Here is a 20286-nt window from a genome sequence, read left to right on the forward strand (position 1 = left end):
CGACGGCGATACAGAGCTGTTGGCGACAGCACTCGAGTCGCAACGCAACTGGAACCCTTTTTGTCTCTGGGGAAAACTCCATTTCAATGATTTTTCCAATCTACTGTCCTAGACATTACAATGTGCGCTGTGTCGATGCAGACGTCGATTCTGGAGTAGTCGTACATGCTCGCAACGCACCGAGTCACATGATCTCACAGCCGGCCCTTTGCCTCGACCAGATCCTCTTTGCTCGTCAGCCGCCTCGACCACAAAGCTCCGTTGTGTAATAGTTGTTGCGCGGTCTCTGTCCTCACTTCCTTACCAATATTGTCGCGTCCATAGCGAGGAGCCATCGCTGTTTTGCGCTCCGTTTACTCGGACGCTGCACGGCGGCTGGGATAATGGTAGCTCGAGCTCCTGGCGCGGGAAGATCGCATGCGGAAGAGTCCACCACCAATGCTCGGCCAATCAGATGCGCTGAATTCGCTTGATACACCAATCACATTTGTTTCGAGCCCTCGACCAAGCATGAGTGCCGCCGCCGACGTCGTGACCTTGGACGACTTCGCCCTCAAGTTTCCGGACGACGTCGAAGAGAGCTTCAGCGCTGCGTACGGCCAATCGCACTGGGACGAGATCAAGAAGGCCCTCGCGCGCCCGTACGCTGCATTCTCATTGGCGTGGGTGACCCACCTCGCTCGTGTAGGCCCGCGTACACATCGGTGCGCGTCAACACGCTCGTGACGGACCAAGCCGCACTCGTTCTCAAGCTCAACGAGGCGCTCAAGGACTTCAACGCGCGCTTGGCGTCGGCGGGCCGCCCACCGATCGTCGCTGTGCCGCACGTCTCCCTGCCCGACGTCGTCATGGTGCCGTCCGCACCGCGTATTGCGCTCGACGTCGCAGACGTCATGAGCCGGAAGAAGATCATTGTCGACCGCCTTTGCGGCGAGGCCGTACTCCGTGGCAGCGACATCTTTGCCCGTGGCGTCATGTGTGCGAGCAGCGCGCTCAGCCACAGCGAGCCGGTGGCCATTTTCGTCGATCTCGACCACTCGGCCACGCGAGGGAGCGACGCCGAGCTCCACACGGGGCGCAAGGTGCTCATTGCACAGGGCACGACAGCCATGGCGCGCAGCGAGATGTTTCGTGCGATGAAGGGTCTGGCCGTCGCCGTCAACACCCGCGTACGTCACATTTTCGACATTTTTCTCTCCAACTCAAAAAGGTTCATGTAGTTTTGCTCGGACGCGCCGCCGCTCAACGGCGTGCTCGCTGGTGAGCTCTACATGCAGAACACGCCGTCGAGTGTCGTCGCCCATGTGCTCAACCCAGAGGCGGGCGACACCGTCCTCGACATGTGTGCGGCACCGGGCGGCAAGACGTCGCACCTCGCAACGCTTATGCAGAACAAGGGCACGCTCGTGGCGTGCGATCGCAGTAAGCGCAAGGTGCTCGAGATGAAGAGCTACTTTGACTCGATCGGTCTCTCGATCATCACACCGATTCGCGTACGTCCTGCATTTTTTCAAATTTGAGGTTGAGATTGAGATTGACAATACGATGATTCGAGTAGCTGGATTCGACGCAGTCGGTGCGACCAAAGGACAGCGAAGTCTTGAGCGTCCAAGAGATCATTGCCGCGGCGGCCAAGGCGCGCACGAACGAGAAGCTCCTTCAGATTGACGGCTTTAGCCCCGAAACTTTCGACAAGGTACACGACCTTTGGCGCGACGACGGTGGAACTCATTTCTTATCGAGTAGATTTTGCTCGACCCACCGTGCTCGGCGCTGGGACTGCGCCCGCGGCTCTTGCACGCGTGCAACATGAGCGAGCTCGAGCAATATTCCAACATGCAGCGCAACTTTCTCTGGGCCGCGGTCTTTCTCCTCAAGCCCGGTGGCACGCTCGTGTACTCGACGTGCACGGTCAACCCGAACGAGAATGAAAAGATGGTCGCGCACGCACTCAAAGAGTACCCGCTGGAGCTCGTCCCGCAGTCGCCGATCGTGGGCGCGCCGGGCCTGCTCAACATGGGCCTCTCGCCCGAGGATGCGGCCAAGGTCCAGCGCTTTGACCCGTCCGACGCGATCGATACGATGGGCTTCTTTTGCGCCAAGTTTACCAAGACCAAGTCGATTCGTGCTACTGCCCTCGTTGCGGAGGCATAGATGGTATCGTGGTAGACAAGGAAGATAGTAGTAATACATGCATTGAGGGTTGCATTTGTATGTGTCTTCCACAGACAAGGGACGTGACGACGACAAGGGGCAGCTTAGAAGCGGCGCTGGACGTGGCTCATAAACTCGGAGCGCGTGCGCGGGTCCGACTGGAAGCAGCCGAGGACGGAGCTCGTGACCGTGGACGCGCCGCTCTTTTCGACACCGCGCATCGTCATGCACATGTGCGTGGCTTCAATCACGACGCCGACGCCGAGTGCTCCGATGGCCTTCATGAGGCCCTGCGCGATCTCGATCGTGAGGCGTTCCTGGACCTGGAGGCGGCGGGCAAAGACGTCCGAGATGCGCGCGAGCTTGCTCAGGCCGAGCACCTTGCCGTTCGGGATGTAGCCAATGTGCACCTTGCCCACGAACGGGACCATGTGGTGCTCGCAGAGCGAGTAGAGCTCAATGTCGCGGACGATGACCATCTCCGAGTAGTCTTCGGTAAAGACGGCGTCGTTCAAGACGTCTTCCAGCGTCTGCGTATAGCCCTTGGTGCAGTAGAGGAGCGCCTTGGCCATGCGCATCGGCGTCTTCACGAGGCCCTCGCGGTTGACATCTTCGCCCAAGCACTATTCCATATGGCATGTTAGCATCAACTCGCATGCAGCAGCGTTGCTCTACCTCGAGGAGCACCTTGACGGCCGCGGCCATCTTCTCGAGCTTCTCCTTGTCGTTGAGGTGGTCGTCCTTGGAGCGGACCGACTTGGTCGTCGTGAGCGTCGTAATGGAAGTCGCGTTGGTCGTAGCAGCACCGGGAGCCATCGTCGACATGAGCTGGCAAATTGACAAATGGACAAATCCTCGTGGATGTCCGGCGCTCTCCTTCACGGGGTTCAAGCCCAAGTGATGCCGGCCCACGACCGCATTCCGGATAATTTGCAAAATATTATTTCGGATTTCACGCTATTTTTAGAATAAAACGACGCGCACCAGCCTTTGACGACAGAGGCACCACACGTTTATTTTAAATAAATTATGACTATTTAAATGAAAGCAGCTCAACACAGTGTACTTTTCAAGCGTTTTAAACAGAAGAAAGGTGTAGCGAATCGGCATCCTGCTGAGCACGTGCCCGTGCGCGTCCGTAGTGGTGCATGATTCAATCATGTCGATATGAAGATACTATGATACCGCAGGACGGCTATGATTGGCCCCGTGTGACGTGCCACGGCGTGATTGGCGCATTCGTTTTATACAGTGTTTTAAACGGTTTGATACGGGGTGGAGCAGTATCCGGACGATTTCGAGAGATTCCCACCATCCCACTGGAGCACAGCAGCACGACGCAGCAAAGAAGTCCTATCACCGGGACAGACGAATTGGTGATAAGTGATCGCACTTCGAGCTCCACGCTGCAGGGACAGCGCCCACGGTCTTCCGAGCGTGATATCTGGTCGTCTTTCGAGGAGCTTGAAAAAAGTATGCTGGAAGCCCATCGACTTCCACGTGGTTTACAGTGCCCCACGGTGAGGTGTATGCGAAACCCAAGTGAAAAACAGCCTATTTCACACAGCGCATCTGCGCCACTTCAAGTTGGCTTGGCGAGTCCCTTGCGCACACCACCGATACCGCCGATCATTGTCGACGCAGCTAAAGTATGATAGGCTGCAGCGTGCAGCTGACGCTGTCGTTTAATCGACTACTCCCTCAATGCGGTGCTGATGACGATTCTGTCGGCGCCGGCGATCGTCAGCAACCGGAATTCATCCGCGATCCCAAATTTGCAAACACATTTGCAAACACAATAGGCCGGAGTCCGGATACGACAAATCCGGATAAGCGGCTTTTCGGAGTTGGGACAAAATTATTCGGACAAAATCCATGGGACAAAATCCCCGGAGGCGACCCGGAGCGAGCGAAAAACAATCCAACTTCGTTGACCAAGTTCTCGATGGGGATGGTCGCTCCGTGGGCGTCGGCCGGGAACGAGACGTCTGCGGCCGAAGCCAACCGCCGCGCCTTCGCAGTCACAGGCTTCTTCTACGTGTGTGTATTCGCACTCAGTGTCGTCCAGCTGGTCCGCAACTGCAAGAGCTACGCTGCCTGGACTCAGCAAAAGGTGGCGCATGCGATCCTCGTGCTCTTGGCCTTGACCCGCGCCGTCTTCCTCCTCGCCGTGGGCGTGAACGACTGGTGCCACGTAGCTGGCACGGGCGTGCTATCGCCAGCGTGCGAAGCCAACGGTATCGAACGCCAGCTCTTTTACGCCGCGGACGAGCTGCCCAACCTGCTCTTCTTCTCTCTCTACCTCCTCATGGGCCTCTTCTGGGCTGAAGTGTACTACAATGCGACGGACCAAGTTGACTTTTTCAGCTACGTCGTCAAACCCACGGCCATGACACTCCATGTGTGCGCGTACATCCTCCAGATTGCGCTCTGGGTGCTCTACGCCGACCCGTGGCGATCGGAAGGTACAACGCCATCGTCGATCGCACGAGCTCCCGGTGTTTCTTCTTAGATCACTACATTGGTCGTGGCTACGCAGCGTACACAACCACCATGTTTAGCATCGTCACGCTGGCGTTCCTTGTCTACGGGCGCCTCGCCTACATCGAGCTTCGGTACGCCTCCTTCGTCATGTGCTCAGCATGGCATGCTCGCCATTAGGTCGGTGCCGGTGGATCTGGGCGTGCGCTCCAAGAAACTGAAAGAGGTGACGCGCATGACTGTTGTTTGCACGACGTGCTTTACGAGCCGGTCGCTACTCGTCATCTACCTCGCGCAAGACCACGTGCAGCTCGGCACGCACCTCTCGTGGGGCGTCATTCTCCTCTTCTACGCGCTCCTCGAGCTCCTCCCGATCGGCGTCATCCTTCACTTCCACCGCCGGTTTCCTCGGCCATCAACGACGAGTGTCGAGAACAAGGTCTTGTACCGGTTCTTGCCCGACGACGACGATGTCTACGGTATCGAGGACGGCGGCATCGTGGCCTGCGAGGCGCCGCTTCTGGCCGACACGGACGACTCGGACGATAGCAGCGGCAACATTTAACAACATGAAAACTAACTAAATCGGCGTGTAGTCGCGGCGCTTGAACTGGTGGATGCGGCGGTACGCCGAGTGCATCGCAAAGACGGTGCAGAGCACGAGCGCCGCACACATGATGAGCGACGTCAGCGAGTCCTCGACCGGGTCGCTTCCGAAATGCATGTTCTTCACCTTCTTGACCGGGTGGTACGCGCAGAGCGTCTCCCACGACGACGTCGCCGCCACGTGCGCGTCGAGAATACCGCGAAACTCGTCCATAGGACAGTCGAGCGCGCTGCATTTGCCGAGCTGCACGGGCGCTCGGCCCGTGAGCGGCGACCACAGAAACGTGCGCACCAGCTGGCGACCGTTCTCTTCGTGGAGCTCAAAGTACATGGTCGTCGCGGGCGGTAGCGCGGTCGTATTGAATCCCGGGGCACGGGCCTCGCCCGGCATTTCAAAGCGCCAGTCCAAGAGCAGTCCCATGCCGTGCAAGAGCTCGCGGTGCCCCGTGTACGCGTAAAACTTGTACGGCGACGACGGGCTCACGGGTGCGAGGTTGGCGAGGAGCATCGCGGGAAAGCCGCCCATGTAGTACGTCACTTGGCGCGGCGTCCCGAGGAAGCGCTCCATGCGCTGCGTGAGCGCGAGCTCTTGCAGCTCTTGGTACATGGGGTCTGTGAGCCCGAGCGTCGGCGGCAGGCCCTCGAGCCGGTCGAGCTTAGACATGTCGGCAAGCACATTGAGGCTCGTGATCGTATCCGTGCCCGAAAGATCCGTGCCACACACCTTCGAGAGGGATTGCACGAGCGGCGCGTGGGCTTTTAGCAGCGCCTTTCCGCGCGTCGCGCTATAGGCGGCCAAGTCGGCGCTGAGCGTCTCGGCGCACGGGCCATCCGTGACGCCAAACTCAAACTCGTTGGACGCGAGCTGCATGACGATCGGGATCGGGTTGGGGAACGGGAGGTTGCTGTTGACACTCGGGTAGAGCCCGTACCCAAACGTCGTCGCGCTCTGGCCGCAGCTCATTGCGGCGTCGGCGCGAAAGTACGTCTCGAAATGGCGCTTCTGCTTGAACGTCGGCGAGAGGAAGTGCGCGCTGTCGACGTACACGGACCGCGTGTGCTGACCGGCGGCGTACATCTGGCGCATGCCAGCGTCCGTGAGCTGCATGAAAGGCACGCCGTACTTGTCAAAGTTGGCTGCGTTCTTGGGACAGAGGATCGGGGCGGCGTCGCTGGGCGCGCGGTTACCATGGTTGGTCAAGGCCACAACAGCGCGAAGCGACGAGCTACGAGCGCATGAGCGTTGTGGCACAGACCGTCGTCGTCTCCTACCTTGCTGCGTTGGCCATGGTCAAACTGAAAATGGTTCCGAAAATCTTCAGGTTGAGGTTGGGTCGTTTCACTTGAAATGAAATTATTACTTACAAACATCAAGCTATATATTAAATCGGGCGAAAAAGTATCCAAAAGCAAACTCGTGTCATTCTTTTTTCGCCTCAACGGAGCGATCTTCGGCAGGTCTCGTCAGGCCCAGTGGCCAGCGCAAGACCAAGTCGGCACAGCACCACCCGTTGGCGGCCCAAACTAGAGTGGATGGACGCGGATCTGATCCACCCAAACCTGTGGTCGATTGTGAAGGTAACCACTTTCGAGTGCTTCGATTTCCAAGCACCGACTTCGAATCCAGTCTCTAATTCCTCCTTCCATAGTGAAAGTTCCTGCATTTCTTGATGGCTTCATCTCTGCGGGTGGTTCCAACGGTTGACATTATGAAATTGACTACAAATCGACTGGAAACCACATCCCAACCGTGATGTCGCGACCAGATCTTGCCGCCCAAGAGCTTCCTTTGACGACGACCACGACGCTGCATACCCATACAGGAGGAAGCTGCCGGAGTGATGTCCGCACACACCCAGATATCGACACTGGCCGCGTCACAGCTGCCACTCGCGCCTGGTCACAGGAATCGAATCTCGGCGAAACGAATCTGCGCCGCACACACTATTTCGAGCCACGCACGAGACCAACACGCGAGCCAAACGCTTTAAGTCGCTGTGACGAACCCCTTAGATCGACTGCAAAAGTTACGAAACAGCCAAGGCTGCATATAAGACCGGCGCCACCCAGGGGACATAATACCACGTAATTGTGATGCGAGGCGGTGCCCAAGTTAAATACGAGAAGACTAGACACCGAGACAGGAGTTCGTCGACTTGTTCATTCGCCGGCTGCTTAGATATAAGACCAAGGGCGATGATAACAAATAACATGACGAGGTGCTCCGTGTTTTGCTTGCAGTCGTTGCTCCATGGTGGCGTTAGGCTGGTTTGGACTTGGCAAGAAGAGAATGCGGAGCCAACCACTGTGGCCATTAATGTGCGTCTGGGATTCGCGCGTTCCTGCCTCAAAGAAGATACTTTGTCGCGGATTCAACCTGGTTCTGGAGGTGCCACATTAAAGTGGGCGGTCTCTTCACCACGTGAGCGTGTACAGTTGGCGTGTATTCTCCATGGACGGGAAAATACACTTTAGATTTCACCAAAGGCGCTGGTCTCCACGAGCGCTAACGCTGAGATTATGCATGGGGTGCTGCTTCCTGGAATGGAAGGTGTGCGCCAAAAAATTCAGAGTTTAATTTCGGCACCTTCGATTTTGATGCCACTTTGGTTCGCTCATTCGAATCGAAATGCCGAATTTAGGAGCGAGGGGCAACCGATTGCATGATTGGTCAAAATCGTGGGGGTTCTGAAATTGTGCGGTGGGGATTGGCTGATACGACGGGATTTTCGAAGAGCTCACCTCCTCCCTCGGCCCATTCGAAATTGGCATGGGCCGTAGCAGAAGTCGTTCCCGAACCCGCTCGCGCAGCCGAAGCCACGGCCGCCGCCACCGCGGCCGTGACCGTAGCCGTGACCGCAGTCGCGACCGTAGCCGTGACCGCAGCCGCCGCCGTGATGACGACCGCCGCCGTCCCGCGCCGGAGCCGGCGAGCCTCCTCGTCCGTGGCATCCCGCAAAACACGACGCCCGAGGATCTTCGCAAGGCGTTCACGCGCCGCGAGGGCGACATCCGGGACGCCTACATCCCGAAGGACCACATGACGGGCGAGCACCGTGGCTTCGCCTTCATCGAGTTTGCCGACATTCGTGAGGCCCGCGAGGTCAAGCACCAGATGGACCGCACACAGTTTATGGGTGTTGAAATCGGCGTCCTTTTCGCCAAGGAGCGCCGCAAGACGCCAGAGCAGATGCGTCGGCAGGAAGCCATCGATGCCCGCGCGCGCGACCGTCGCAGCCGCAGCCCCGATCGTCGCAACAGCAGCCGCGATCGCCTTCGTCGCTCGAAATCGCGCTCGCCGTCGCGGTCGCCGTCTCGTGAAAAAGCGCGTCGCAGCCAAAGCGGCAGCCCTGCCAAGCGCAAGAACTCATTCGGTATGGTCTCATCATCGCCTTCAGGAGGCGCTCATAATGTCCTGTGCTAGAGTAATGCGGATGCACCCACTTCGTACACTACGCAGCATTGTGTTGTTGGTCGCACCACCTCTCAAACCGTGTGTAGATGCGCACGCGTCAAGGCTTCGTTAACTTGATGATCCAAGAAGAGTGTGTCTTATCATGAGTGTTCAAGTCCTTGGGCATGGACGACGTACGTGCAAGGAAGATGGTCAAGCGCGAAGCACGCGCATCAGGATGCCCAAGGCAAAGGTGCACACGTCAAGCGCAATTCCGCTGCTTAGTACGTAGACACACAAGCAGCCTCGACGAGTCATATTAAGCACCAATATCGACCGTATGCGCTAGCCGCCAATGAGGATCATGGGCCGGTTCTTGGCGCTGGCAATGCCATACATGTCGCCGTGGCCGCCGAGCGCGAACTTTTTCCGCTTCACCGCGGCCTGCACAATGAGCCGGAGCTCGTCGTCCGAGAAGCCCGCGCGGAGAGCGTCGCGGAGACTCACTTCCGTGTGGCCAAACAAACAGACCTTGAGGTTGCCGTCGGCCGTGAGCCGGAGCCGGTTGCAGCCACCGCAAAAGTGCTCGCTCATGCTCGTGATAAAGCCGAATCGACCGCGCGCGCCGTCGATCGCGTACGCCTTGGCCGTGTCGTGGTCGTCGTCGGCGAGCTTGCGCGTCCGCAGCGGGAACGCCTCTTCGATGCGCGTGAGCATCTCGCGGTACGGTACAAACGTGCGATCGCTCCACTGGTTGCTGTCGAACGGCATCCACTCGATGAAGCGGACATCGATTGGCTTGTCGATCGTCAGCGCGACAAAGTCCGCCACTTCGGACAAGTTGAAGTCGCGCATGACGACGCAGTTGATCTTGACGGGCACGGATGACGTGGCCGCCGCCACTTCGATCGCCGCCATGACCCGCGCAAAGCCTTTCCGGCGCGTAATGTGCTCAAACTTGCGTGCGTCCAGCGTATCGAGCGAGATGTTGAGCCGCGTGTGGAGCGCTGTGAGCGCCGACGAGTGTTTTGGTAGCGCGATGCCGTTGGTCGTGACGCCAACCGACGCGATGCCGGGAATCGCATGCAGCGCCTGCGTCAGCGGGATTATGTCCTTGCGCAGGAGCGGCTACGACAGTCATAGAAGCGTGAGCTCTCCGTGCACGACGCAAGACGTACTTCGCCGCCCGTGAGCCGAAGCTTTGTGACGCCATGGGCCGCAAAGAGCGATGCGAGCCGGACGATTTCGTCGGTCGTGAGCATGTTGTCGTGAGGCTGCAATGGCACCCCGTCGGCTGGCATGCAGTACTGGCACCGGAGGTTGCAGCGCTCCGTGAGCGAAATACGCAGACAGGTATGCACGCGCCCAAAGGTATCAACGAGGTTGTCTTCCTTCTCCTGATCCATAATGTGTGAGACGTCCGTTGAGCGAAGCGCTGCACTGTACCGCGGCTTGTAGCTGCGCGACGAGCGCCCGCATGGCCGCCACGTTGTCTTCGGTCGATGGCGCTGCTGGCTCGCCCGAAGCGCGTACAAAGTCTGCAAGAGACGGACCGGCCTGGAGCCTTGAGCGGCGCGGCGTGACGTGCGTCGCGGTCGAGAGCGCGCGCTGGAGGAACCGCGCGGCCATCATCGCGACAAATCAGATGGAGAAATCCGGATGCGATCGTCCGGAAGGTTCCGCCGCCAAAAACCTTGCTTTTTGTATGAAGCGAGGGGTCGGGTTGTGCTTGCCGTTTGGTGCAATGTCAGTGTTGTTACGGTATATTTGGAACATTCACGCGACGTTTTACGGTATGATGCTTCGGTAATCTCGACAAAAACCCAGATTTTCGGTAGAAACGGTGTGTCGTTTAGGAGAAACCAGAACGGAAATATCGCACCTGCACTCTCCAAGCACACTGCTCCAAGCACGCTATCCCAGCACGGCATCAACACTTGAGTACGCGGCACCGTGGACAAGCTATCCAGACTTCGCGGATACACAGCAAAATAGAAGCTTGCGTCTCGGGGTCCATGCTGCAACCCAGTTAGCGACAAAAACGCCCTCCTCGTGTCATTTTCGCTCCACGCATTATGGAGACGTACGTTGCCATTGAATGACTTGTTCAATCTCACTATTGATGCTGGATAACCTCCTATGTCCGTAGCCGCTTCGCAGGAAAGCGTCGTTTTGAATGGTTTAGCTCCAAGCCGTATTTTATAACACAGTTGACATCAACCATCGCGATGTTCGCAACCTTTTGGACTACCCTCAAGGCAATTCTCGTGACGTAGTGGGCCAAAGCGCCTGAACCCCGTTCGGAGCCACGTCGCTCAGTGCATGCCAAGCGTGCTAGTTTGCACGGTTGCGTTGGTTTGTTCAATCCCGTGTGAACGAGCAGAATTCGCCACTCCCCGTGCTCCCGTACGAGCGACTCGGTGCGTGGGGCGACGGGTTGCCAGAAGAAAGAGGGCAGTTGTCTCCGTGCTGCAATCTAATTAGGGTGCGATTGCGTAGTTGCTTGCCTCATCATGACGGCCTTTTCTTCTCGTGCGGCAGCTTTCCGAGCTCACTTCAATCTTCGTGGACCCAAGATCGCCGTCCATCTTGAAGTTTCCATGACGTTCACGTGAGCATATATCCTAATTAGGCCTCCGCCCACCTGGTCCAACATCCTAATTCGGTCCTTTTTGCATTGGACCATATAAAAAGTCCGAATTTCGATTGCCGCAACTTGGCGTTTGCGTCATCGTGTACGTAAGCACCAAAGGTCATTTTCGGTGCCGGTCACTTGCGAATTGACCGCCAAGGACACGGACGACGACCATGACGATGATGGCTTCGGCGCTCGACTGGATCGAACGCTACGACAACCTCGACCTGCTCGAGCCCTACTGGGCAGCGCTCCAAGCGCGTTGCTCGGACTTTACCATCTACTTTTGGTGCACGGTGACACTCTCGACGCTGGCGCTCTTTGGCGGCTCGCTCGTCTACGCCCTCATGGACGCCACGCCCGCGCTGCGCAAGTACAAGATCCAGCCGACAAAGCCTCCGACCATCGCGCTCTACCTGCGCTGCCTCAAGCTCGCAGTCGGGAACCACCTCCTTATCCACATGGGCTTGCTCTACGTCAACTTGCCGCTCATGCAGTGGCTCGGCATCTCGGTCTCGTCGCCGCTTCCCAAGCCGTAAGCCATCACGACAGCGTGCATCTCGGTACTCATCCTACGCATAGGTCGACAATCGCGCTCCAGTTTCTCGCGTGCATGCTCGCGGAAGACTTTTGCTTTTATTGGTGCCATCGCTTCTTGCATTGGAAGCGCATTTACAAGCACGTGCACAAAGGTATGTACAGATTTTCTAGTTGTCGTCTGAGATCTGAGATCTGAGTTGGAAATCTAGTGCACCACGAGTACCGCGCACCGTTTGGGCTCACGGCCGTGTACACGCATCCGCTCGAAGAGCTTTTGACGACGGGCGCGACGATGGCGGGCCCGCTCCTCGTGTGCCGGCACATGCTGCCAATCTGGATCTGGACGACGTACCGCTTGCTCGAGACGATCGACTCGCACTCGGGGTTTGAGTTCCCGCTGGCGCCCGGCCATTTGATCCCGATTCTGAGCGGTACGCTGCGTCACGACTACCACCACGAAAAGTTCGACTGCAACTTTGGCTCAATGTTTTCGTTCTGGGACTGGGTCTGCGGCACAGACGCCGCGTTCCGCGAGCTTCAGCGCGCCAAGGCGGCCAAGGGCGAACCGTGTTGGCTTGATGTCTTCGACTACTTGACACCAGCTGCCAAGACCAAGACCGTGTAGCGTCAAAGGTTGAAAAATGATGTTTTTGTTCGTCCTTCGAGTGTTATCTAGTGCGCAGGCGTGTCCGGGTACACCGTTAGCAGGCCTTCCTTGCGTATGTGCACGTATTGATCTCCGTTCGAGGTCATTTTCATCCAGCGTATGGGACGTACCGGGGATCTGCTTGAGCGCCGCGGTGGCAAAGGCAATGTCCGGGTTGCTCGCCGACCTGCTATTGCTGAACTCGACAAAATGAAAGTTGTTGAAGCGCCGGCGCCGCATCGGATCGTCAAAGTCGCACATCGTACCCCACGGTCCGTCGCCAACGCCAACCATAATGATGGCTACATCGTTAGTGAGTTGTGGTGAGATGCGCATGCAAACGCTTCCGTTCGTACAGATGGGGTAGTTGGAGGCCTCAACGATGGCGCGGTCAGTCCCCTTCTCGTCCGTGACTTGTCCGTCAGCGATGATGACAAGAATGTGGTAGCGCCGCGTCATCTTGACAATGCGAATGGTCTCGTGGATCACGGCCGCAAAGTTTGTTGGCCCCGAGAGCTTGACGGTCGGGGTCACTTGGTTGTAGCGCGCGAGGACGCCGGCGAAGCCCTCGCACGGCTGCCCCTCGATGCCGAGGTTGAAGCAAGCGTGTCCTGCGGTGTGGATGTCGCCAAAGCCCAGCGCAGGGATGAGTCCGTCATCGTCAAAGACTTCGAGCGTTCAGCCCAGCGTTTGGATGACTGTCTGGTACGGGTTCAGGGCGCCATGCTCCGCATCAATGTCGTGGAGGCATTTCCCACCAAACGAGGTTTCGCCAGTCCACTAAAACCGTAAAGTGAAGAGGGGATTTAGGTGAGCTGCTACCGTGTTGGACTTGGTGTAGTCGATGGCAACGACGACATTGGAGGACTCGAGGCCGCACATGCGTAGCCCCCGCTGCAGATCCTCTAGCGCAACATCGTTGATGGCGCCAAGTGCGATTGGTGGCGTACCGTAGGTTGCATAGCAGTCTTCGACCGCATCTTTCGGTTTTGGTACCATCGCCTTGCCAATGCTGCAGCCAAAGAGACTCTTGCGCATCGCGCAAAACGAAAAATGCACGCACCGTTGGTTGTATAGCACTACTCTCTGTTCACGTAGCCATGCGATACTGAGCAAAGACAAGCATCGTACTCTCATCCAGCTCTCTCCACCTCGCTCGCAAGTCCCTTTGACATGCCCGAATGTAGGGCTAGGGATTTGGAATGATGGTCTTTGTGACATCCGCTGCCGCTGGGTTGTTGGCTTTCTGGCTTGCTTTCTTGATTTATCAGTGACCGACAAAACTGCCGAGCGAAATCAACAAATCATGTGATTCTTCACGAGTGTTTTGGGTGGTACATAGGCGCTGTTTGGTCTACGACCGAAACCTCTGCGATCGAATCGATGACGCACTAATATACACTTTCTACAAGCATAATTGTCTACTGTCTGACGTCAAAGAGGGTTTATAGGGTTTATTTGCGACTAACGACGCGGTTTGCTCGTTTCTTATGATTCGACGCATCCTTAGTGTTCTGGAAGAAGACCGAGCTGGCGAATGGTCTTGTATTGCGCTGCATCGTAGCATGAGACGCAGCATTTCGATTTGCAAGCGTAGTACCTGGGATACCTGCGAGCGCGGCAGCGGCAAAGCCAACTTGTGGGTTGGCCACATTAAACTCGAGCACTTTGTTGTATTCGACAAATTGAAAGTTCTCGAACCGGCGCCGCGTGAGCTTGTCGGAATATTTGTTCATCATATCCTACAATTAGCCTTTGTGCACAAAAACATCAAAGAGAGCGAGTTACCCACGGACCGTCACCGACGCCGACCATGATGATGGCTGCATCGCAAGCGTCAATGAACCCGAACAATACACGGGAACGTACACAAGGCAGAGTTGGAGGCAGCGACGATCGAATCGGCGGTCTCTGTCTCGCACGTCACTTGGCCGTCGGCGATGATGACGAGGATGTGATACTGCTGCGTTGCTTTGACGAGGCGCACCGCCTCTTCGATGATTGGCGTAAAGCTTGTGGGTCCCGCGAGTGCCACCGTTGGCGTTACAACCTTGTAGCGCTCGAGCGCGTCGGTGAACCCTCGGCACGGCGCGTCGTCGAGCTTGAAGCACGACACATCGCGCGTGGTGGCGTCGCCAAAGCCGTACAGTCGAATGAGCTGGTCCTTATCAAAGGCTTCCAGCGTCTTCCCCAAGGCGCGAATCACCGCCTACGCGCGACAGATGTGAGCCACAAGCCTCTGGCAGACGAGGCACCTGGTACGGGTTGGCGTCGACATCGCTTGGGTCAATGTAGTGCAGCGACTTGCCAAAGGACCACTTGCCATTCCACTAGCAAGGATACGACTGATGATCGATTGAGAACGGCCATTGAAGCGTACGTCGTTGGAACGCGTGTAGTCGATAGCAATGAGAAGGTGCGACGTCTCGAGGCCGGCTTCCTGCAGCGACGTCTGAAGTTCCTCTACTTGCCAGCGTAAGCTGCAGGTAGCGTAGCGAAGAAGGGTACCGTAGCTTTCATATTTCGTCGCCGTCGACTTGCAACGGCGCGTGGACGAGTGCAGGTTGTGGTCCTCGTCGACGCCGCAGCACGCCGAGATCAGTTGCCCCATCGTCGTTCGAAGTGCAAACTGAGTGCTGATTGGCGCATCATAAACGAGGTACATACGTTAAATAGGTTAAACCCATCACAACAAGCAGAAAAGTAGATGCGACGTCATCACCAACTCGCCACGACGACGCCTCAACTTCTTATCGCCTCGATGAAAACTCACGTTGACAGAAGTGAGAAAGATGTACATGACATTATACTAGACCTTACTTAGTGCTGGGTCCACAGTGGCCTGATTGTACGGTAGTCGGTCGGCCAAGACGCGATCACAGGAGCCCGAGACGCCGAATGGCCTTGTATTGCTCTACATCGCGCATAGCTATATAGACGTATCACATAGCCAAAAACGCTACCTGGGATCTCCATGAGAGCAGCCGTGGCAAAACCAACGTCCGGGTTTCGGGCGTTGAGTTTGAGAACGCTTGCAAAATCGACAAATTGAAAGTTGTCAAAGCGACGACGCGGAAGCTGGTCGTCGTACTCGTGCATCATATCCTAGGAGCCACTTCGTTTGCAACGAGCCTACATAAGGTTATATCGGACAAACCCAAGGACCATCCCCGACGCCGACGACCACGATGGCTATAAAAACGCAACCACTATGAGTGCCAAGGACACGGCTTCCTCCTTCTGTGGCGTACAGATCGGGTAGTTGGACGCTTCGACGATCGCGTCGGTGGTTTCTTTTTCGCTCGTGACTTGGCCGTCGGCGACGATGATGAGAATGTGGTACGCCTGCGTCTCGCGCGTGATGCGGATGGCTTCGTGGATCACGGGGGCGAAGTTTGTCGGCCCGGAGAGCTTGACGCTTGGCGTCACTTGGTTGTAGCGCGCGAGTACTTCGACAAAGCCTTCAATCGGTGCCAGCGAGAGCGGGAAGCACTTGCTGCCCTGCGTCGTGATATCGCCAAAGCCGTACGCTGGGATCAACCGGTCGTCATCAAACACTTCCAGCGTGCGGCCCAAGATTTGGATCACAGCCTAGCAGCATCAAAGTCACGAATGCGCTAGTCTTATTACCTGGTACGGGTTCAACTCCCGTGGATCGAGGGCGTGGAGACTCTTGCCGTGAAAGGTGCGCTCGCCGCTCCACTAGACGAATGGCGACGATGATATTGCGAGCTAACGTACGAACTCAATGCACCTCGTTCGACTTGGTGTAGTCGATGGCGACGATCAAGTTGGACGACTCGAGGCCTGCGCGTCGAAGGGCAGCTTGAAGCTCGCCTACTCAAGTCAAAATGGCAACCAGCCACGGCAAGCGGCGGTCGCACCGTAGGTTTCGTAGTGGTCTGGGATCGAGCGAAAGGGATGCAGCGCGCCAGGTGGCGTCCCATCGTCGCTCGTGCCGCACGTCGAGAACAAGAGACCCATGGCCCAGACGAGAAATGTGGAAATGCCACGCACATGTACGTCAAATGCTAAAGACGTTAAACGGTTTTAACGTCGAGCGGGCAACGGGAATGATGGTGGGGATGGTGCAAGCCAAGCGAAGGGTGACCATTGCCAGCTGACAGAGCCCAACGTTGCAAGACGACAGAGCTTCTCGCGAACTACATGTATGTCGAGAGGCAAAGAAATATTCACTTCATCACTGGCCTGTTGAGACTGCGTGAACGGCGGCGAAGGCTTTTACGCTCTTCAACTCCACCATAGTGTTTGCTCGTGTCTTTGCGAACGAAGCACAATCAGCAGCACAGATCTTGAACGTTGTTACCAGGCAGGCCAGACAAGGCGCTACCGGTAGCTACATATTTGACCCGTAGCCACAAGGCATAGCTCTCTCGAGGCAGCATTTGACAGTGTTTTATTGTCTTTTCGTTGCCTTTCGGAAACGAAAACAAACATGTTCTGCCCTGTCCCCGACAGTCAGGGACCTGGGCCCGACTACAACCCGGACAGACGCGCTTCAAGAATCCTAGGGATGTGTCGCTTCGAGTTCTTAGCGAGCTATTCATCGTCTCTTTATCTCGTTCGCGGAGCGCTGCAACACGTCGCTGCTCCAAAGTCCATTGTGTTTCCTCGCCTCAACATTGCGGCATTCGCTGCCATTAGAGCTTCTCCACCGGTCCGCGCTATCCTACACTGGCTCTGTAAAATTTCCAAATTTGTAAAAAAATTACCGGGGAAATGCCCCACCGGTCCCTGTAAATCGCCCTGTATCTGTATAATTTTTACCGGGTGGAGCAAAAATTGGCCGAGCGCCCTGTATCCTGGCGCCCGATACAGGGCGCCCGGGCACCCTGGCTTTTTACCCGGTAAAATCGCGAATGACTCATGTTTTGTATACTAGTAAAAAAAATACAAAATCGAATTTTAAGACGAAGTTCGAAGTTATCGACGCCATACAAATCGCGACTCCCGGCATCTTTTTACAGGGCGACCGCTGGGGCGTTTGTTTTATCTTGCTCTGTGTCGCATATACAGGGCGAAATCGCGCAAACCCAGAGCCAGTGTGGGATACAGGGAACCGGTGGAGATGCTCTTACTCAATAAACGCATTTAACACACACCATCGGGTAAACCTAGGTATTCCGAGTGCTGGTCCTCGAATTTTTTAAAACGTCATTGATTTGCATTCAGCAAGGCCGTCTGGTGCCATTTTTATTTGCTTGTCGCAGTCACTCGCGCAATGGGCTCGGACAACAGCAAGCCAAAGCCGCAGACCCGCGCGCCCGCACCGCGTTCGCCGGCCTTCCAGCGCATTCCGGACCAGTACGAGACCTACGGTACGCCCTTCGCACTGAGCGCAGAGACCTAATCTCGGCGCAGAGCAACTCCAGCATGCGCTGCGGGCGTCTGGCCTCGAATCCTCCAACTTGATTCTCGCCATCGACTACACCAAGTCCAACACGGTACTCGCGACATGCTCATGGCGGTGCATGCTCATAAGCGCCTTAGTGGACGGGCCAGCAGTCGTTCCAGGGCAAGTGCTTGCACGACATTGACCAAACCGGCCAGACGTGGAACCCGTACCAGGTCTACTCCAATCAATGCCGGCAGCCGACGAATGAACCGCCTTGCTCTAGTCGGTGATCCACATCATGGGCAAGACGCTCGAAGCGTTCGACGACGACAAGCTCATTCCGGCCTTTGGCTTTGGCGACGCCACGACGGGCAGCCGTGCTTGCTTTCCGTTTGTCCCAAACGGCGAAGTGCTCACGGGGTTTGCCCAAGTGCTCGAGCGCTACAACCAGATCACGCCGGCGATGGCGCTCTCGGGCCCAACCAACTTTGCGCCCGTCATCAACGAAGCCATTCGTATCGTACAGGCGCATCGGTCGTACCACATCCTCGTGATCATTGCTGGTTCTTCACTTCGCTTTGATTCCTGGACACTCATTTCGCGTAGACGGCCAAGTCACCAACGAGAAGGAAACCATCGACGCAATTGTTGCCGCCTCCAACTTTCCGCTGTGTACGTTGATGATGCTAAAAGGACGACGACTCATGGATGACGCAGCGATCGTCATGGTCGGTGTCGGCGATGGCCCGTGGGAGATGATGCAGCGCTTCGACGACCAGATTCCGACGCGCAAGTTTGACAACTTTCAATTTGTCGAGTACAACAAAACGCTGCGGCACAACCCGCGCAACCCGGAAGTGGGCTTTGCCACGTCGGCCCTCATGGAAATCCCAGGTACGTTCTCGCTCGTCCGAGCTGACTTGACCCGTTGCGTAGATCAGTACAAGACCTTGCGTCGCCTCGGCATGCTCTAAGCCCAGATAGGAGCCATCAGGCTTGTCGCTGACGTATACCAACGAATTTGCTCGTTTCATGCACTCGACGCCTTGTCTTGCAGCGGGGACGAGGTGCGGAGCTGTGCGATGTACCGTTGTTGGACTGGGAACCTGCCACGCTTCCGCGACGGGATTGGCTAGAAAGGTGACTTTTGGACCAATCCACGCGCGCAGACGTTGGAAAAGCTACTGCAGACCTGTGCTATTGTATTTCCTGGATTCTCATACATTTTCCAAGAGAAAATAAAATCAGTGGATTCTATTTTCGAAGCGCAGAACCCATCACTCTGCAATCTCAACCATGGGCGCCGAGAACAGTCGCGCAGCGCCACGCCCGAGCAGCACCTTCCGCGCAATCCCGGACCAGTACGAGACCTATGGTACGTCGTCACTCGTGTGGCCTCGCCACTTAGCGTGGCCTAGAGCAGCTGCAGGCGGCGCTGCGGGGCGCCGGCCTCGAGTCGTCCAACCTCATCGTCGCCATTGACTACACCAAGTCCAACACGGTATGCCATGGCATGCTCGAGGCTCGTTCTCACGCATGCATGCTGCAGTGGACAGGCCAACATTCGTTCCAGGGCAAGTGCCTGCACGACATTGACCCCACAGGCCAGACGTGGAACCCGTACCAGGTACAACACTGCAAGCCCGACACAGCGCCGACGCGAGCAATGTGCGTTGGCTAGTCGGTGATCCACATCATGGGCAAGACGCTCGAGACATTCGACGATGACAAGCTCATTCCAGCCTTTGGCTTTGGCGACGCCACGACGGGCGGCCGCGCGTGCTTTCCATTCCTGCCCAACGGCGAGCTCTGCACCGGGTTTGGCCAAGTGCTCGAGCGCTACAACCAGATCACGCCCTTGATGGCGCTCTCGGGGCCAACCAACTTTGCGCCCGTCATCAACGAAGCCATTCGCATCGTGCAGGCGCAGCGGTCGTACCACATTTTGCTCATTATTGCAGGTTGACCTCGTTCGACGAACTTTGCACCTCACCGCCTCTAGATGGCCAAGTCACCAACGAGAAGGAGACCATCGACGCGATCGTCGCGGCGTCCAGCTACCCGATTTGTACGTGAACGCAAACAGCCGACTCTAACACGGCGCTGTAGCCATCATCATGGTCGGCGTCGGCGACGGTCCTTGGGAGACGATGGAGAAATTCGACGACCAGATTCCGTCCCGGCGCTTTGACAACTTTCAATTTGTCGAGTACGCCAAGATGCTGCGGCAAAACCCGCGCAACCCGGAAGTCGGCTTTGCAACCCAAGCCCTCATGGAGGTGCCAGGTAGAACGACCTTCACCCCTACTACCACTAACGCTATACGATGCCATGTAGATCAATACAAGATCATTCGCAAGCTCGGCCTGCTGTAGACAGCCGACACTCGAGGCGCCAGCGTAGTTTATATAAGCGTCAATCCCAAACCTGTTTCGTGCATGCTGCCTCGCTATAGACAGGCGGTGGTACCCTAA

The 20286-nt window shown here is 56.8% G+C and overlaps 12 protein-coding genes across 12 annotated transcripts; 6 read left to right on the forward strand and 6 right to left on the reverse strand.

Annotated features, from left to right (window-relative positions):
* The first annotated feature begins 423 nt into the window (after nucleotides 1-423).
* Nucleotides 424-2208, forward strand: SDRG_09547 (hypothetical protein). The gene is made up of 5 exons (XM_008615491.1): nucleotides 424-641; nucleotides 689-1169; nucleotides 1221-1493; nucleotides 1559-1696; nucleotides 1747-2208. Exons 1-5 carry the CDS (start codon nucleotides 439-441, stop codon nucleotides 2152-2154), a joined length of 1503 nt encoding a protein of 500 aa, XP_008613713.1. The 5' UTR covers nucleotides 424-438; the 3' UTR covers nucleotides 2155-2208.
* On the reverse strand, nucleotides 2178-3066 carry SDRG_09548 (GTP cyclohydrolase I). Its single transcript, XM_008615492.1, has 2 exons — nucleotides 2830-3066; nucleotides 2178-2777 (listed from the first exon to the last, which is right to left on the reverse strand). The coding sequence occupies exons 1-2, from the start codon at nucleotides 2977-2979 to the stop codon at nucleotides 2259-2261; spliced, it is 669 nt and encodes a 222-aa protein (XP_008613714.1). The 5' UTR covers nucleotides 2980-3066; the 3' UTR covers nucleotides 2178-2258.
* A 968-nt stretch (nucleotides 3067-4034) lies between these two features.
* On the forward strand, nucleotides 4035-5250 carry SDRG_09549 (hypothetical protein). The gene is made up of 3 exons (XM_008615493.1): nucleotides 4035-4619; nucleotides 4667-4769; nucleotides 4816-5250. Exons 1-3 carry the CDS (start codon nucleotides 4100-4102, stop codon nucleotides 5198-5200), a joined length of 1008 nt encoding a protein of 335 aa, XP_008613715.1. The 5' UTR covers nucleotides 4035-4099; the 3' UTR covers nucleotides 5201-5250.
* Nucleotides 5216-6530, reverse strand: SDRG_09550 (hypothetical protein; the record flags this gene model as incomplete). Its single annotated transcript, XM_008615494.1, has 2 exons — nucleotides 5216-6467; nucleotides 6514-6530. 2 exons carry the CDS (start codon nucleotides 6528-6530, stop codon nucleotides 5216-5218), a joined length of 1269 nt encoding a protein of 422 aa, XP_008613716.1.
* Nucleotides 6531-7962: 1432 nt separating this feature from the next.
* On the forward strand, nucleotides 7963-9031 carry SDRG_09551 (hypothetical protein). The gene is made up of 2 exons (XM_008615495.1): nucleotides 7963-8615; nucleotides 8666-9031. Exons 1-2 carry the CDS (start codon nucleotides 8012-8014, stop codon nucleotides 8668-8670), a joined length of 609 nt encoding a protein of 202 aa, XP_008613717.1. The 5' UTR covers nucleotides 7963-8011; the 3' UTR covers nucleotides 8671-9031.
* SDRG_09552 (molybdenum cofactor biosynthesis protein A) lies at nucleotides 8883-10351 on the reverse strand. The gene is made up of 3 exons (XM_008615496.1): nucleotides 10082-10351; nucleotides 9814-10032; nucleotides 8883-9763 (listed from the first exon to the last, which is right to left on the reverse strand). The coding sequence occupies exons 1-3, from the start codon at nucleotides 10265-10267 to the stop codon at nucleotides 8981-8983; spliced, it is 1188 nt and encodes a 395-aa protein (XP_008613718.1). The 5' UTR covers nucleotides 10268-10351; the 3' UTR covers nucleotides 8883-8980.
* A 994-nt stretch (nucleotides 10352-11345) lies between these two features.
* On the forward strand, nucleotides 11346-12470 carry SDRG_09553 (hypothetical protein). The gene is made up of 3 exons (XM_008615497.1): nucleotides 11346-11805; nucleotides 11853-11962; nucleotides 12020-12470. The coding sequence occupies exons 1-3, from the start codon at nucleotides 11444-11446 to the stop codon at nucleotides 12433-12435; spliced, it is 888 nt and encodes a 295-aa protein (XP_008613719.1). The 5' UTR covers nucleotides 11346-11443; the 3' UTR covers nucleotides 12436-12470.
* Nucleotides 12471-12482: 12 nt separating this feature from the next.
* Nucleotides 12483-13494, reverse strand: SDRG_09554 (hypothetical protein; the record flags this gene model as incomplete). Its single annotated transcript, XM_008615498.1, has 6 exons — nucleotides 12483-12547; nucleotides 12588-12758; nucleotides 12813-13038; nucleotides 13156-13236; nucleotides 13279-13361; nucleotides 13407-13494. 6 exons carry the CDS (start codon nucleotides 13492-13494, stop codon nucleotides 12483-12485), a joined length of 714 nt encoding a protein of 237 aa, XP_008613720.1.
* A 353-nt stretch (nucleotides 13495-13847) lies between these two features.
* Nucleotides 13848-15079, reverse strand: SDRG_09555 (hypothetical protein). The gene is made up of 7 exons (XM_008615499.1): nucleotides 14965-15079; nucleotides 14837-14919; nucleotides 14712-14786; nucleotides 14326-14665; nucleotides 14245-14279; nucleotides 14057-14198; nucleotides 13848-14009 (listed from the first exon to the last, which is right to left on the reverse strand). Exons 1-7 carry the CDS (start codon nucleotides 15065-15067, stop codon nucleotides 13963-13965), a joined length of 825 nt encoding a protein of 274 aa, XP_008613721.1. The 5' UTR covers nucleotides 15068-15079; the 3' UTR covers nucleotides 13848-13962.
* Nucleotides 15080-15240: 161 nt separating this feature from the next.
* Nucleotides 15241-16898, reverse strand: SDRG_09556 (hypothetical protein). Its single transcript, XM_008615500.1, has 7 exons — nucleotides 16341-16898; nucleotides 16211-16293; nucleotides 16087-16158; nucleotides 15708-16047; nucleotides 15614-15648; nucleotides 15420-15561; nucleotides 15241-15370 (listed from the first exon to the last, which is right to left on the reverse strand). The coding sequence occupies exons 1-7, from the start codon at nucleotides 16438-16440 to the stop codon at nucleotides 15333-15335; spliced, it is 810 nt and encodes a 269-aa protein (XP_008613722.1). The 5' UTR covers nucleotides 16441-16898; the 3' UTR covers nucleotides 15241-15332.
* An 800-nt stretch (nucleotides 16899-17698) lies between these two features.
* On the forward strand, nucleotides 17699-18786 carry SDRG_09557 (hypothetical protein; the record flags this gene model as incomplete). Its single annotated transcript, XM_008615501.1, has 7 exons — nucleotides 17699-17795; nucleotides 17839-17921; nucleotides 17968-18045; nucleotides 18096-18375; nucleotides 18419-18484; nucleotides 18530-18706; nucleotides 18749-18786. The coding sequence occupies 7 exons, from the start codon at nucleotides 17699-17701 to the stop codon at nucleotides 18784-18786; spliced, it is 819 nt and encodes a 272-aa protein (XP_008613723.1).
* Nucleotides 18787-19108: 322 nt separating this feature from the next.
* On the forward strand, nucleotides 19109-20251 carry SDRG_09558 (hypothetical protein; the record flags this gene model as incomplete). The annotated part of the gene is made up of 7 exons (XM_008615502.1): nucleotides 19109-19187; nucleotides 19231-19313; nucleotides 19362-19439; nucleotides 19494-19773; nucleotides 19815-19880; nucleotides 19922-20098; nucleotides 20150-20251. 7 exons carry the CDS (start codon nucleotides 19109-19111, stop codon nucleotides 20185-20187), a joined length of 801 nt encoding a protein of 266 aa, XP_008613724.1. The 3' UTR covers nucleotides 20188-20251.
* Nucleotides 20252-20286: the final 35 nt, after the last annotated feature.

This window comes from Saprolegnia diclina, assembly GCF_000281045.1.
Source record: "Saprolegnia diclina VS20 unplaced genomic scaffold supercont1.30, whole genome shotgun sequence".
Lineage (NCBI taxonomy): Eukaryota > Oomycota > Saprolegniomycetes > Saprolegniales > Saprolegniaceae > Saprolegnia > Saprolegnia diclina.